The 15,286-nt window shown below is 41.3% G+C and overlaps 1 protein-coding gene across 1 annotated transcript in view; it reads right to left on the bottom strand.

Annotated features, from left to right (window-relative positions):
• CEP85L (centrosomal protein 85L) overlaps positions 1–15,286 on the bottom strand; it is a gene marked incomplete at its 5' end in the record, with an annotated part of 113,306 nt that overhangs the window by 88,892 nt on the left and 9,128 nt on the right. Inside the window, one exon of the mRNA XM_084261974.1 lies at positions 8,316–8,477. Coding sequence (XP_084118100.1) covers positions 8,316–8,477 — 162 coding nt within the window. The remainder of the gene's footprint in view (positions 1–8,315; positions 8,478–15,286) is intronic.

The following is a 15,286-nucleotide window of genomic DNA, read 5'->3' as shown; positions in this document are numbered from 1 at the left end:
CAGGCCAGCTGTTACCAACCATTAGTCAGGTGAGGTTACTGCAAACAAACCCCTCAGGAGCAGCCAAGCATTCATGAAGGCTTGCTTCTTACTTATTCAAACCATTTCATTCCACCCAAAACCGGGGCTAGCCAGTCAAACTTGTCATTTACTGCATATTTCTCCTACAGACACTAAATTCCCCTATCAGTGATGAAGGAAGCAAGATGGAGCAACTACTCTTCATGTAGGACTGGTCTGCACATTGTTCTTTCTTGCTACTGCCTTTATACTGCCAGAACTGATGTGGGAAGTCCATCTGAGTTAGCACAGAAGCTCACAGGAACACAAGCAAGGGCCTGGAAAAGGTTCTTTAACAGGGAGCTTTTATGTTCTACTTCAAAGGGGTTTTTAATGAAAATTCCTTATTGGCAGTACACTGAAGTCCCAGCTGAAGTAAAGGATGACATTAAACACAGTAACTGGGCTTTACACTTAAAACCTGGGTTTTGTTGTGTTCTTTTGGGGGTTTTTATCTGAGCATAATTAAGGTAGAAACAGATCTGTTAAATAAGGCTACGAGTGAAGCATAAGCCCTTCACAAACTGGCAGTGTTATAAGAGTTAGAAACTAGGGATTTAGAAACCTTTCCATGGGGGATACAAGCAGTCTTCTCTCACTGCATACATCCCAAACCACTCCAGTCAATCACTAAGTTCACCACTTTGTCTACAGCACTAAGGATTAAAAAGGATTCCCATGATTATTTCTTTCAGATAAGGCTGCAAACACTAATTGAATGTGTATTTATAAATACTGAATACAGAATGCTTCCAGTGTTCATGCAAAGGTAGTTTAAGGCTCAAAACATTCCTTTCCTTTGAAACTAAGCTCACTCCAGTTTTCTTTGTGAGAATCTGAATTACAGAGCTGATAGACAAAGGCTAAAGAGTTTTCTTTGACATAACAGTAGCAAGGCAAAGTGTAAAGTCCTCCATGGCATCTCTCAACAAAGATGTATAATACCTGGCATCCCCAGGTCTCATGATACTGTACCTAAATATAGGCAAGATCATTGTATGATGCCCCTTGTTTTCCCATCAGAGTACCAGACATCCACCACACTCAAAAAATACATGTTCCAGGACATATTAAAAACAGCTCCAAGATTTCACCTGAGCATGATGCAAATGATACGGAATCAGGGGCAGAGATTGTACTGGGCTTGGCTGGGACAGCATGCATTTTCTTCATGGAGCTCCTCTGGTGCTTTCCCACTGGTGACCAGAAGAGTGTTAGTAACATACTGGTGTCTTATTGCTGAAGAGTGCTTATACAGCACCAAGGCCTCTGCCACCCCAGAGAGGGGATGCACAAGAGGTTGGGAGAGGACACAGCTGGGGCAGCTGACCTGAAACACCAGAGAGATTCCTTTCTGTATAATGTCATGCTCAGCAGTAAAACGGGAAGGCAGGTTTTTTCCAAAGTCTGTGTTGCTCAGAGACTGGCTGGGCACTGGTCTCCTGGTGGTGCTTTTGCATGCTTCATTTTCATTTACTTGGGTTTTTTTCTTTCACTTAAACTGTCTTTATCTCAACCCACAAGTTTGGGGTTTTTTTCCCCCCCTTACTTTTGCTCTTCTGATCTCTCCCATCCCACTGGGGGAGTGGGAGTGAGAGACTATGTGGGGGCTTACCTGCAGCAGGGGACAGCTTCCCACACCATCTCTAACACATTTATTCTGATATAACTCAAACAGTGACAGAGTTTACAAAATACTTGTGACAGAAATAACTTTTTTATTGTCTCCAAGTGGATGCTGACAAACCCAAGTAAGTACAACTTATTTTCAGTTATTTCTGATTAGAGCATAAAGAAGGAATCTTCCTAAAAGACAACTACTGATGTTAGCTGAAGACAAAATTCATCAAAGCTCATTGGGCAGAACACTCCCACGAGGTAGAGAAAAATCCTGCCCTTACTTGTTATACAAGGCAAACCGAGCTTATCACTATCATGACCTTGTTTCTACAGAGAAACTATCACAAAAGGCAGCAAAACATGCAGTTAAAGCAGCATCTATTTCTCTCTGCAGAACATTCACATGTGGAACTACTGAGTGCATCCAGTTTAACGCAAGCCAGTTTCTAATTCAGAGCACACAGGTTCACACAGGGGCTATGCTGCTGCCATTTGAAGCAACTTTTCCATGTCTTATTTGATTTATTAGCATCAATTATTCCTATCCATTAAATCCTGGAAATAGGTTGCTAGAATCCTGAAATAATAAATGTTTAAATTTTATTCAAATCCTACCAAAACAAACCTTCAGAAAAAGGGTTCTGAGCATTAATATTTATATTCCCCTCAGAAATACAGACGCTTCATTCTAGCAAGGGGTAGCAGTACCTCTGCTACAAGGAACAGAGCCTCATACAGGCTTGAGTGCACAGTTCTGATTGTTGGGATAGATAATATCCAAGTAACACAATAAAGCTGCCTCAGGAAGGCAGGGCACTGCTCCACAACATGAGAGTTGACAAGCCAGGAGGAAGGAAGCTGGAAGAATGCCTCGAGCACAACTATTTTCCAAGCCCGAAATCATCAAGCTACGTCACCAAACTTGTACCAATACTTGCCAGGACCCAAAGGCACAGAGTTCATCTGAACTGGGCCTTGAGTAGCCTGGTCGAGTGAGAGGTGTCCCTGCCTGTGGTAGGGGGGTTGGAACTTGATGATCTTTAAAAGGTCCCTTCCGGCCCTAACCATTCCTTGATTCAATTAAGTTCAGGGTCTTCAAAGAAAACCCATCATCTTCCAAAGTTACAGAGCACAGTACATAGCACAAAAATACACTGCCAGCTCTCCAGACCCAGGATCCCTGTGCACCTTCATAACATCAGAGCTGATACAGTACACAGGTTGAATCCTGCAAACTGCCTTCTCAATCCCATAATCTTGAGTAGTATGCTAAACAAGTGACAACCCTCCCAAAATACTAATAAAGTTTGTCTCATGAAATTCAGTTCAGTCTCTCACTATATTCAACACCTAGAGTTATTAGCTTTTTTTCCTCATCAATAAAAAGTAAAAGTTAGAATATGCTCAGGGCCTGCTGGAAGAAGACTGCTTGAAATAGCAAAATCAAATCACTTCAGAGGTGGCTGTGCCACATTCCCTGGCGTATCAAGAAACACTACAATGAAATTGAACTAATTAGGGTTTTTTAATCCACTAAAAAGTAAGATAGTTCAAAATGAGAGACAAGAGACTCCTCTGGGTCTCGTAACATTAAAACAAGTTTCGTTTCTATCATTTAAGTGCTCCAGAGAAGTGGTACCTACACAAAAATGCGGTGACAACACACCAAGCACACTGTGTAAGGTCCACAACATTCCCTGAACCACCAGTTCTGAAACCCCTCTCTCCCCAAGGCAACCTGTATCTATAGCTCCAGAGCAGCTTCTCACACTGTGAACAGACCACACTTATGCAGTTTTCTATGTGAAGAGAGACATGATTACCCATCCACCTTAAATATTTCTCCTGCAGGCTGGGGGGAAGGGGTGTGGTTAAAAAACAAAAAAGTTAAACTAGAATAATAATAAAAAAAACCCCAAAACCCCCCAAAAACCACAAAAAAAACCCCAAAAAAACCCAACAACAAAACCCCATCCCACAAAACCACCCCACTTTGATTCTCTGCATCCAATCTCTCTCGAACAGGTAAGCAACACTTTATGAACTTTCATGCCTGTTAATTTGCAGCGAGAAATCATAGAATGTATTGGGTTGGAAAGGACCTTTAAAGGCCATCCAGTCCAACACCCACCCCCCACAACGAGCAGGGACATCTCCACAACTAGATCAGGTTGCTCAGAGCCCCATTCAACCCATCTTGAAAGTTTCCAGGGATGGGACATCTACTATCTCTCTAGGCAGCCTGTTAGTGATTCACCACCCTTATTGTAAAAACTTCCTTCTTCTATCTAGGCTACATCTCCCCTCTTTTAGTTTAGACATATTACCCCTTGCCCTACTGCAACAAGCCCTACTAACAAGCCTGTGCCCACCTTTCTTATAGGTCCAGTTTAAATACCAAAGTGCTGCAATAAGGTCTCCCCAGAGCAAGAATCATATTTAACAATAAGGGAGAAAGATTTGCTTTATAAAGAACTCTCCACCACACAGAAGGCTTATCTGGTGGAGGAAAATGTTTTGGCCTGCAAGAGCCATGGGCCCTGTATCATGTCATATCAATATCTAGTTCTTATTGCTCCTGTCCAAAAGGCAAAACTCAGAACGTGCACAGGGGAAACAGCTCTGCTGGGGTTTACAGTCCATTGAATTTCTGATAAGACCTTGATTCTCTAATTAGGTAGCCCAAATAAAAACAAGCAAGTCTGAAAAAATGCTTCAAATATAGCCTTTGTTTCTATGTAAATGGTAATGAAAGAATCATTGTACCAAGCCCAATGGATGACTGGCATGGGTGTCAATGGTTATTAAAAATTGTAACTATAAATGCTATTATTGCTGATGGAGAATATGAAGCTTGGCAAATGCACAGCACATTTCCACACAGTATCCCATGCATTCTTCCTAACCAACATGGTAAATCGTAAAGGAAGCATTTAAATGTAGACAGAGAATTAGAGAATGCATAATTTAGAGGTTCACCATAGTGTTTCCTGCATCAAAAGAATTCTAAATAATCATTTTACAACTCTTTCTGCAGTCTGCTTCCATTATCTGAGATTAGTTTGTGTTGGAAATAACCTTTAAAGGTCATCTAGTCCAACCCCCTGTGATAAGCAGGGACATCTTCAAGCAGATCAGGTTGGTCAGAGCCCCATCCAGCCTGACCTTGCGTGTTTCCAGGGATGAGGCATCTACCACCTCCATGAGCATCCTATCCTGTATCTAAAAGTTTTCAGAACTTTATACCTGCATGTTTTCATTACAAGAGAGGCTTTTTTTCCTGTCTCCCACCTCCCATTAACCTTGTTTGCTCTTTTAGATTCAACTCTGAAATAGTATTAACAATCTTTTGGTCTTAGTCTGAAGTTTAATAGGCAACCTGCATCAAAGGCCTACACATAGACTAACTGTTTGATGTTGTCCCTGTAACCATAAGCCACAAATGTGACAACTACCAATATAAAGCTGCCAGTGAGAAAGAAAACAAGGTTCAGGGAGTGTTCACTGTGAGATGATCAGTTGTTGGACATCAACTAAAACCATGTGTTCAGGATGAATCGTGGAAGAGTCTCCTACTCTACCAGAAACACACAAACCTTTCAGCTGTCTCCTATGGCTCTACATCTCACTTCCACCAAACTTCAAGAGACAACATTAAATTTTTCTGAACACTAGATGCAACCAATGCCCAAGAGTGAACTGTTCAGTCAGACTTGTACAGAGTAAGGTGAAAACAGTAATAACAGAGTTGATTTACAAGTAGAGGTAAGTTTACAAGGAACCTGGAAAAGACCATATAAAAATGTTTTCCTCCTACTCCTACAAAATACAGTAATTATTTTATCTCACTCAAAAGCTGATTTGAATCCAGAACCGCTTCCTGACAGAAAACAAACCAACCAACCCATCAACCATATTAAATGTAGCTTACAGAGATAAAACCACCTTTTTACATGGCTTCTTACATTAAGAGCAGTTTGAATTAGAAATTTCAGATCTATTCTACCCAAACTAACATCTCCATATTTAAAACTTCTAAATTTCCCTCCTCAGCTTTCATCAATGCACACCAATGTTGCTCAACTTCAGTAATTAAACTCAACTAGTCACTTAATTTCCTAATTTTCCTACCCTTGCACAACATAGTATAAAGACAACCAACTAAATGTGTTTTAACATAGAAGATTTCCTCCTGCCTTTGCCAAAACCCATCTCTGATCCACACCATGTAGGTCTGAGCCAAACACCAGAGCTACTTGGCACTAATCTTTAAACCCTGCACTTTCAAAGAGTGCAAATGCTACTGAAATGAAGTATGAGTAAGGAGATGAATTTAAGGGAACATTTAAGATGCAACCAAAACCAGGAAAAACAGTTTTTAAATGCAGATAAGACCCACTCTCTGCATCAGTGTATTTACTAGTAACTACAAATCAGCACAAAGGAATTCACCTTCAACTTCCAGAATTAAAGCAAATATTAATTCTGAAATTAAGTTTTTGATTTTTAGCAGGCAGAACAGAAAGGCAATAGCAAAGCCACATCTCATTCTCTGAACATTGTTAAAAACTGTAATGATTTGCTGACTTGTGAAAAAAATTCCCCTCTGAAAAGTCCCCAAGGGCTTCTTCCCAGGCAGCACATGGAGAGCAGATGGCCAGCATCAAGTCTACAATTACCAGCCTGGCCTGGCAGTCCCACAGATCACAACCATACTGCTTTCTTTTTGTGGATGTGGGAAGGGGACAGCTTCAGAGATGCAAACAGCTAGGCATGGTAGGCAACAGCACTTTCCACTAAAAAACACACACACACATTCAATTTCCAAACCTGTCAAATGCTCCTTCCATTAACTTTTATTTTACATGTAAGTTACCCACTCCCCACCCCCCTTTTTAAAAACATTTTCTTTTCTGTTATTGCAAAGTCTTTCAAACAAGGTGGCAGGAAATCAGTAACTTTGAGGATACAGTAAAACTGACCACTAACAAACATCACCAGAGGCAGAAACCTAAGGAACTATCTGTTCTTACATTTTTTTCCTCTTTATTTTACTTTGAGAATCCCTAAAAGCAGTTTGTAACAATGATCTATTACAAGCACACAAGTGGACAGTTATTAGTTAACCAGTAACAAATGCCTATCAAACTTGTGATTGTATGAGCACTCCATCCCTCCCCCCTGCCTGTAGGAACAGTTGTCCTGCTCTCTTTTAGCCAGGACAACATCTGACAAGGAGGTGCTGTTTCAGTTCGTCTCCTTCCTCCCTCCCCTCAAATGGGGAAGCCCTCAAAGTAGGGGAGGGGAGAGCATATTTTGAATTCAAGTGATGCATCTCAAAATGCTATTGTGCAACACTTGGGTGAGCCTGATTGTAAATCCATGTATACACCCCATGACAGCGCCTTATTCCCCCCTTAAATCTCTTTTTAAAAGTACTAATAAGGCTTCTGCATTAATAGCCATTTACTCTTTCAGTTTTAAGTCATTTTTCAAGTCATTTTTTTCAAATGACTTAAGTAAAACCTTTATTTTGCCAAGGCTAATCAAGGTTTAGAAAGGAAAGTAAACAGAAAGAAAGCAATGAGGACTCTCCTATGGAATTCCTTTCCGACTGACAGATGCAACAGGAAGAGGGTGGAAAGGATTTCCTCATGTGTAAAAATGCCTGACAGACTTCAGTCCAAGGCATTCAGACCTCTCCTCCGGAATGCTCAGCCCCCCCCCATAGGGACTTCTGTCTCTTCCATTGATTCAGCATTCCATACTTCATTTATACTAATTCTTCCTGCTCTCCCTCATGTCAGTTACCCCTTTCAAAACATTTGCCAGGCACAGAACAGCCCTGTGATAAAAGCACATCAGAGTCCCTCTGCCACTACCTTAGACTTGACAAATCTAACAGGGAAGCAAGACTCTGCACGAATAAATCCTTAAGATTTAGTCTCTCATTCATGCTTAATTCCAGTGACACATTCCTTAGGGAGGGTGCCAGTGTTACAGAGATGCTGCTACCTCAGAGACTGAGCCCCTCCCTGACAAGATTTGCTTTGAGTAGTCATGATTTAGTCCAAACTAATCTTTAGATTCTGTTGATTTTCCTTAAAGGCCTTTGACCACGTATCAAATTCCAGGCAATAAAATGCAAACATACTTCCCACAAAAGAAAGAAATGAGAAGACAACACGCCCCATTGTCTCCCCAGCCCCAGTGAGTAAGCTTTCTTTGCTGAAACATACTCAATAAATACCAGAAAAAGAAAGCATTGCTCTTTCATCAACACTCACATAAGTTTTTCTGCTTTTACCACTTGTTTGTAAAGGGCCTAGTAGAGGATACTACTTCTGTGTATCCACAAGAGCTGTGGCAGTTCTTGTAACTGTAATTATCCAAAGATCTAACACAAGCACCAGCTTTTTGGCAGACATGAAAGTTAATGCACACAAGTCATGCAGAAGTAAATTAATTAAACCTCACTGAAACAATTACTTGGTCCAGCCAGGAAAACAAAGAACTGCACGTGCTCAACAGCTTTGGAAAAACTCTGTTATTTTGGGAAACATGCCATTAAAACATTTTGGATTCTTTCTCTCTCTCAGAAACATCCAAGTCCAAAGACTTAAGTGTCAACTCACCTTCCACACTATCAGAACAGGAGGTACCAATCCCAGTGTCCCCGCTGTCGGAAGCTATACTGTGTCTTCTGACAGGATTACTGTGACTGCTTGATGAAATGGTTGCAGACTGCCACAGGGATTCAGTACCAGGTAACCATCCCACTGAGGAATAATCTGAGCCTATAAAGGAAGCCAGAAGTTGGTCATTACAGATACAGTACAGAAGTCTACAACAAAACACGGGTCAAAATGAAAACTGAATCCCATGCCTCATATTTCAAGTTTAAGCCAGAGTCTGTGCCAATGCTTTGGAGTTGGTTTTTTTTTCAATTATAATCCTTTTACCCCACCCCACAAAAAAATTCCTGTAAATACATTTTTACTTTAAAATATATAACCCTTATGCTGTTGACTTTAACAAGATATTTATGATACAATTCCTATCCTAGAACTGATTCTCAACTCACTAGTTTGCATTGCAAGCGGTTACAATCAGAAATGAACAAATTTTAGGACAGAAACCAATTGAAGATTTGACCAGTGAAACAGTCATTTCCAACTGTGCATAACCCACATAAGCTAGGTGATAAAAGAAAGGCAGCAATAAAATCATTAACACTGGTATCAACTTAATTCTTTATGTTTCACTGTTATCAGTTATCTAAAAAGAGAGGCTTCCAACTCCAGCTGGCACATAGCTGCAGGCAAGCTGTCTTTGAGACATTTATGGTTTGTTTCATTTTGGTTTATTACACTTTTAAGTAATCATTAAAACACGAACATTTAAAGCACAATTCTGTGCAGCAAATAGTTCCCCTGTTCAAGGACTTTTTGAGAACGCGTGGCCTACTTTACAGTCAGTCTCATGGGAACATACAACGCAGAGTACAACCCCAGAGGGCCACCACAATTTCCAACAGCCAGTATCTAAATCTGAGCATTGTTTATAGGCAGAATCATATTTGCACTCAGAACCAGCAGAGCCTCAAAGGGCCTTGGAAAAAAAATAGCAGCACGTCCTGCTCTTGATTTTCTATATAATCCCATACGTACATTCCCTCCAGCAGTTAGTTTTGCATAACACTTTCAGCAGGAAATGACTCATGAAGAAGTATCAGTTCACATTCAACGTCTCTTATGCTACATGTGGTTATTTTTAGGTCACTTAAACATTTTCAGCAGTGTCCATCCAAAGTTGTAACAGCAAATTGCCTCTGCAATGACATCTGCAGATCATTGCTAATTCCAGCTGTACTTGTTTCCCAGCAAATCTAACAGTTTAGAAAAGGATGCAAAAAATGAGTACATATGTGTGTATCACACACATATATCCATAAAAATATGAATATGTATATTCTGTCCATATAGCAGCCAAATCACCAGACCACCTGGGCAGAGAGGTAACACCTGCTTGTCAGGCCACTTGTAAACTGAGGAGCACAGTACACACTTCTCCACAGTACGCACTATTTACCTGCAACATGACATCTAAGGCAGTCTACTTTCTGTTTGTAGATTCGTGGGGGTCTTAGATACACCTGTCCATCTCATTTGGCTCAACTGCATTCCTTAAGGTCAGTGGCTCTTCCTCCCTTTAATCCATTTCTCTACCTTTTTCTCAGTGTCTTCAGCACCACTCAGTTCTCCTGCCCCTTCACTGTACTATAGCCATACCTTGTGCAATGAATTTCCATCTTCCCCTTAAACCTTTTGGTTTTCTTCCCCAAAAGTATCTCAACTCTTCCCTACTCCAAGGAGTAGCTTTCAAGTTTGAGTACTGGGCAGAACAAACGACCAGAGGAGCCAGACACAAATGCCACCGCCCTGTACAGAGGTTCCCAGCCAAGATACTATGTGAGTGCTGCTCCAGGTATCATTCTTCATACCATCCACCCTGTGTCATCATCCAACGTGCTGAAATGTGATCCCTTCACATACAGCTGGTGGGAAACTGGGACACTTCTTTCCCTCCTACCACCCAGCGCATTTTTCACTTAAGACTCTGGCTGCTTTGGGAACAACTACTTTCTCCATCCCTCCCTCTAAATAGGTCTACTTTACACAACAGTTTCACTTCATACTTCTGAAGCTGCATCTAGCTATTACAGCAAGAGTAAAGCTGACTTAGGGGAGCCCAAGCTAATTAAGCCGGAGACAGTTCTGAATTAGAAGACATTTAAAATACATTTATAGAAGAGAAATTTAGTTTCATTTACCCTTTCTTATGCTGTTCTCCACCACACAACTCTGGTGACATGCCAGCTTTCATGGCATTAAACAAGTGTTAAAGAAATGCAGCAGATCATGCTGCCACTGCTGCACCTTAAATCAACACAGAACTCAGTGTCAAACTCCTCAGACCTCTTGGTTAGACAAATGTTCAGTATGTGGAGCTGTAACCATCCATATGCTGCCCTCTAAACAGGAGAGACTTTTCACTCTGCTTGAACTTTCAGTAATAAAAGCTAAAAATGCCACAGAACAATACAGCAGGAAAGGACATTCAGAGGTCACCTAGTCCAATGCCCAGCCCAAAGCAAGACTCACTAGATCAGACTGCTCAGGGCAGAGTCCACCTGAGTCCTGAACATCTCCAGGGATGCAGATGCTGCAGCCTCTCTGGGCAGCCTGTCACAGCTTTTAACCACCCTCAGTTTAAAGACAACTCCAAAAATATCTCAAAGTCTGATTTTCCAAACATATTATCACAATATATGCCAAAAGATACAACCTTACACTACAACTAGACCCTACAAATAGAGCTAACGTACCAGGGTGCGGAGAGTCATCCCCACTGGAATCTCTACAGGTACTTTAAGTTGAGGAAATACAAAGCATCACAAACCACTCTCTTTTGATCATTACAACTACACAAAGACAGCTTGGGGACACATGCTCCAAGTCCTGAGTTGGGTGCTGCAGCACAGGCCGAGGAGGACCTGCTGGCACAACACAGAATTAATGCAACACTTCCTGGAGGACCTCTGTTCAGCTTTTCTAAGTTAACTCATGAAGCACAATTCCTGAGCTGGTAGGTATGAAAAGGCAAGTGGTGGTACACATCCATAGCTACACACTGGTCAGCATGAGGCCAGCAAGAATTCATGAGAGCTGTGGCTCAGCACAGGTCTGACAGATTGCATCTGGCTCTCCAGGGAAATACGTCTCTCTGCACAGTGCTCTGGGGTGCAGAAGGGTCTCTTCACACCAGTGCTCCCTCTCACCCTCCCCTGTAGCACTCAGCTGGCTGTGCCCACCAGGAGCACACCCACCATGCATCATTAGCATCACGCTTCACATCGCAGCCATCCCATACACGGAGGCATGGATGATGACTGGGATGGGACAGAGCCATCTCATCTCCTCACTCATTGGGCTGCCACTATTCAGGAGCAGACTCTGCATTTAAAAGGCATATGTCCCAAGAATGGTTTGAGAATTTGAACAGGTAAACAGTATATGCTTTTTAACCTGTTTTAGACACGCCAACAGAACATAGTGGCATGTGATCACTTCAAGAAAGGTCTTCTCTCTGGCCCTCACAGAACTGAGATCTAGTTACGTTTTACAGGAGTCAACACTTCCCAATGGCACATCTGTATCATTCATTGTTTCACCCTGCTGACTTAACGGTGGTTATGCACAACAGACAGCTACCCCAGAAACAAGCTGGTTACTTGAAAAAGAGCTTTTCAAAAGCCAATCAAACCCACTCCCATAAGTGGCCAAATAAAAGCCACAAGACAGCAGAAACAGACTCAATGATTAAGTCTCAACAGTAAGCCATGGACATCCAACTCAAAGCATTAGGGAGCAGACCCCCTCCCCATTGCTAAGGGAAGGCAATTACACAAGTTGCAATAAGGAAATGCAATCCAGAATAATATGACCTTACAGACCTCATTACAGATGACAGACAAGTCATTATTTAAAAAAAATCACCTATTAGTTTTATTATTCTAAGCCAAGTCCTGAAGAACGACCAATTGCCCTGCACCCTGTTCTATGTTCCATCTCCTTTCCAGCTGCTCTCAGTAAATACATCATCTTCCATGCAGTGAATGGCCTACCCTAAAAGATTCAAGCCTAAGAGGGGGAGAAGCTCAGCTAGCACACCTGCTTTACCCTGCTGCTCTAATCTCACACCTGCCAACCCACATCTAGCATCCATCTGCCCAAAAATACTGCATGGGGCAAGAAAACAAGCAAACACTTCCACCAGGTGTTTGCACTGTTAAATTGTGCATTGCCATCTAACTGTGATCACTCCTCACTTGGGTCAGGAAAATCTACCTTTCAGAGGATGTAATAGAAAAGAAAGAAAAGTAGCAAGCATCATCATACCTGGCTACAACTTCCAATGACAAATGTTAATAATAAAATCCATTCAAGATTCCAAGCAAACCTCAGAAGGAGCCTTGGTTATACAGTTAACTGGGTCCTTAAATTTGGCCAGTGAAATATACCAACACCTTGCTGTTTTCCAGCCCAGAGGTTTAAAACAGATCAGTTTGCAACTAAGTATACAAATTGCAGGAAGCACATTTATTTAAAGAAAACAGTTAATACTTCACTCCACAAAAACACGTATCTTTTTCCCTGTATTACAGAGTGCTGTCCACTACTGCTGGCAGGAAGGCACCTAGTTAATTCTGGACCATTACCCATCCTAATTTCAGTGGCATGCGCAGATCACACAAGATCTACATATATAAAATAACACCACCACCATCTTTATACTTGGTTCCTAAAATGCCTCTATCATGCCTGACTGTATAAAGCACTATTTTATGTGACAGCTATAATTCTGTTATTTTACCTGGATGCTGAATGGAAAGCAACAGCAAGAGACTTAATTGGGTTTCACAGCAGATACATCCTTACCTAAGGATACTGATTTTTCTGTTCCACAAGATGACTCTGACATGGAGTGTACCAGAAGTGAATCACCCATGACAGCCAGTGTGAAGTTACACAGTTAAAGCATTCTGATCTCACTACATCACTATCAAAACTGACAACTATGCAAAGCTCATTCCAGTCATCACGGATGTAACCAGGCTGTGCAATAGTATTGCAAAACTACAATGGCACTGAAGCCTCCTTGAAGCTCTTTCAAGGGAAGCCAGTCAGCATTTTCAGCCTAAACACACAGCCAAAGTTACTCAGTTCACCCTCAACACCAACAGCTACAACCAAAAACCTACTCATTATGATAAAAGATCATACAATAGTATTTTGGAAAAAAGTCAACCCACCTTCACCCCAATACCCTCACACCTACTCTGACACTGCTAAACTGACCCTAGTTACAACTCCTGCCCACCAGCTCCCCTGCCCCATTCTCAATGAATCCTTCAAGATTTCGCAGCCTCTTTTGCACCCTCTCCTTGTCCCACAGGGCTCAGTAACCACACACCTCTTCTAAAGGACAAGTCTACAAACCAACCCACAAACGGTCTCTTAGTGAGCTGTCTGCTGTATTGGAGGAATAAACTTTCTTCAGTTGGAAAACATTTATGTTTACTCATTGTGGCTGGGTAAACATCATTAATGCTGAAAGACTGAAGAAAACCCTCGCTTTGGTATGTGCTTCACACACAACAATTCTTTGCCAATAAATATTAGCTTTTTTTCCAATGGCTGGAAAGACAACACAAATAGTTAGAAAAGGAGATAGAGCCAGGAGAACTTTAAAAAAAGAAAAAGCAAACAGGAAGAACACCTTTCCAAAAAGCAGACACAAGATCAGATGTCATACTTTAATACAGAATCAATGAATGGAATGGTTTGGCCTGGAGGAGACCTTAAAGATAACCTATTTCCAACCCCCCTGCCATGGGCAGGGACATATTTACATACATTTTGGGTTTATTGTAAAAAGAAAACGCTGACAGTCAGCTGATAGAATAGTGCAATAACAGCCTCCTTCAATCAAAAGCGAAGCAAAAGATAAACTGGAATCATTCAATCTGGTATCATGACACAATAAAAAGAACCAGGCACCTAAGTGTTTCTTACAGACACCAGCAAAAGGAAAAAAAAAAGGAAAAAACAACTTATATGGACAAATAAATCCTCTTGAAAATAGTGTTAAAAAACTGACATCCCAAACCTGACACCTAGACATTTGTTAGGTGCACTCATCTCTCTGATCCTTCTGTAAAACAAATTGCAACTTTTATTTATAGAAATACCCAATACAAGTTCCAGGACTACAATGTAACCTCTTATGAGGTGAGCAGTAGACTGCAAAGAGAGGGTTTCTAATGCTTTCGGGAAGATGGTCAGATGACAGTTTCAGGACCCTTTTCACAAACGCTCTGGAGGTGGTAGAAACCCACAGCTCTACCAGCTGGCCATGAACTACGATACCTCTTCTCACATACATGCAGCTGAGAGTAGGTGGATGATACAGCTTAATCTAACTGCAAAAAGGAACAGGGCAAAGTGGGATGAAATGACAGCCCTAACTACTGAATTGTTACATTTCGGTTTCATAAAAGCCCTTTACCATGTCAGATAGCTGAAGTATGATTCATCCTGAGACTCATATCCTTTATTAGTGTGTTTTCTTGACAGAGCCTGCAAGCTATTTAACCAAGTTCTCCTGGTTCTTCAGTTAGAAACTGATTAGAGCAATCCTAAGCATGGAGAAAGATAAAAATGTACAGATATAGAGGAAAGCAGAGAAAGAAAAACAAAATGCAAGGCTTCAAGACAGACCTTTCTACCAGCATTTTTACTTGCAGAGGCTGAAAACATGCTACCTGAGTACAAAGGCCCATACCTATCCTCTGTACTATGCATTTGCAAAAGAATTCACTTAGTAGAGGGAAAGATAAACCAACATAAAATAGCAGAGGAGAAAAATTAACATAGAAGAGAGAAACCCAAAGAAGAACATCCTCAAAATACAATCCTCAAAGTAAACAGATGCCTGATCAATAGTATCAATTAGAAGAACCTGACAGGTCATATTTTAAGGA

This window comes from Gallinula chloropus (genome assembly GCF_964237585.1).
Source record: "Gallinula chloropus genome assembly, chromosome: 3".
Taxonomy (NCBI): Eukaryota; Metazoa; Chordata; class Aves; order Gruiformes; family Rallidae; genus Gallinula; species Gallinula chloropus.
The sequence above is the reverse complement of the archived record's forward strand: the minus strand, read 5'-3'. Positions and strand labels throughout refer to the sequence as shown.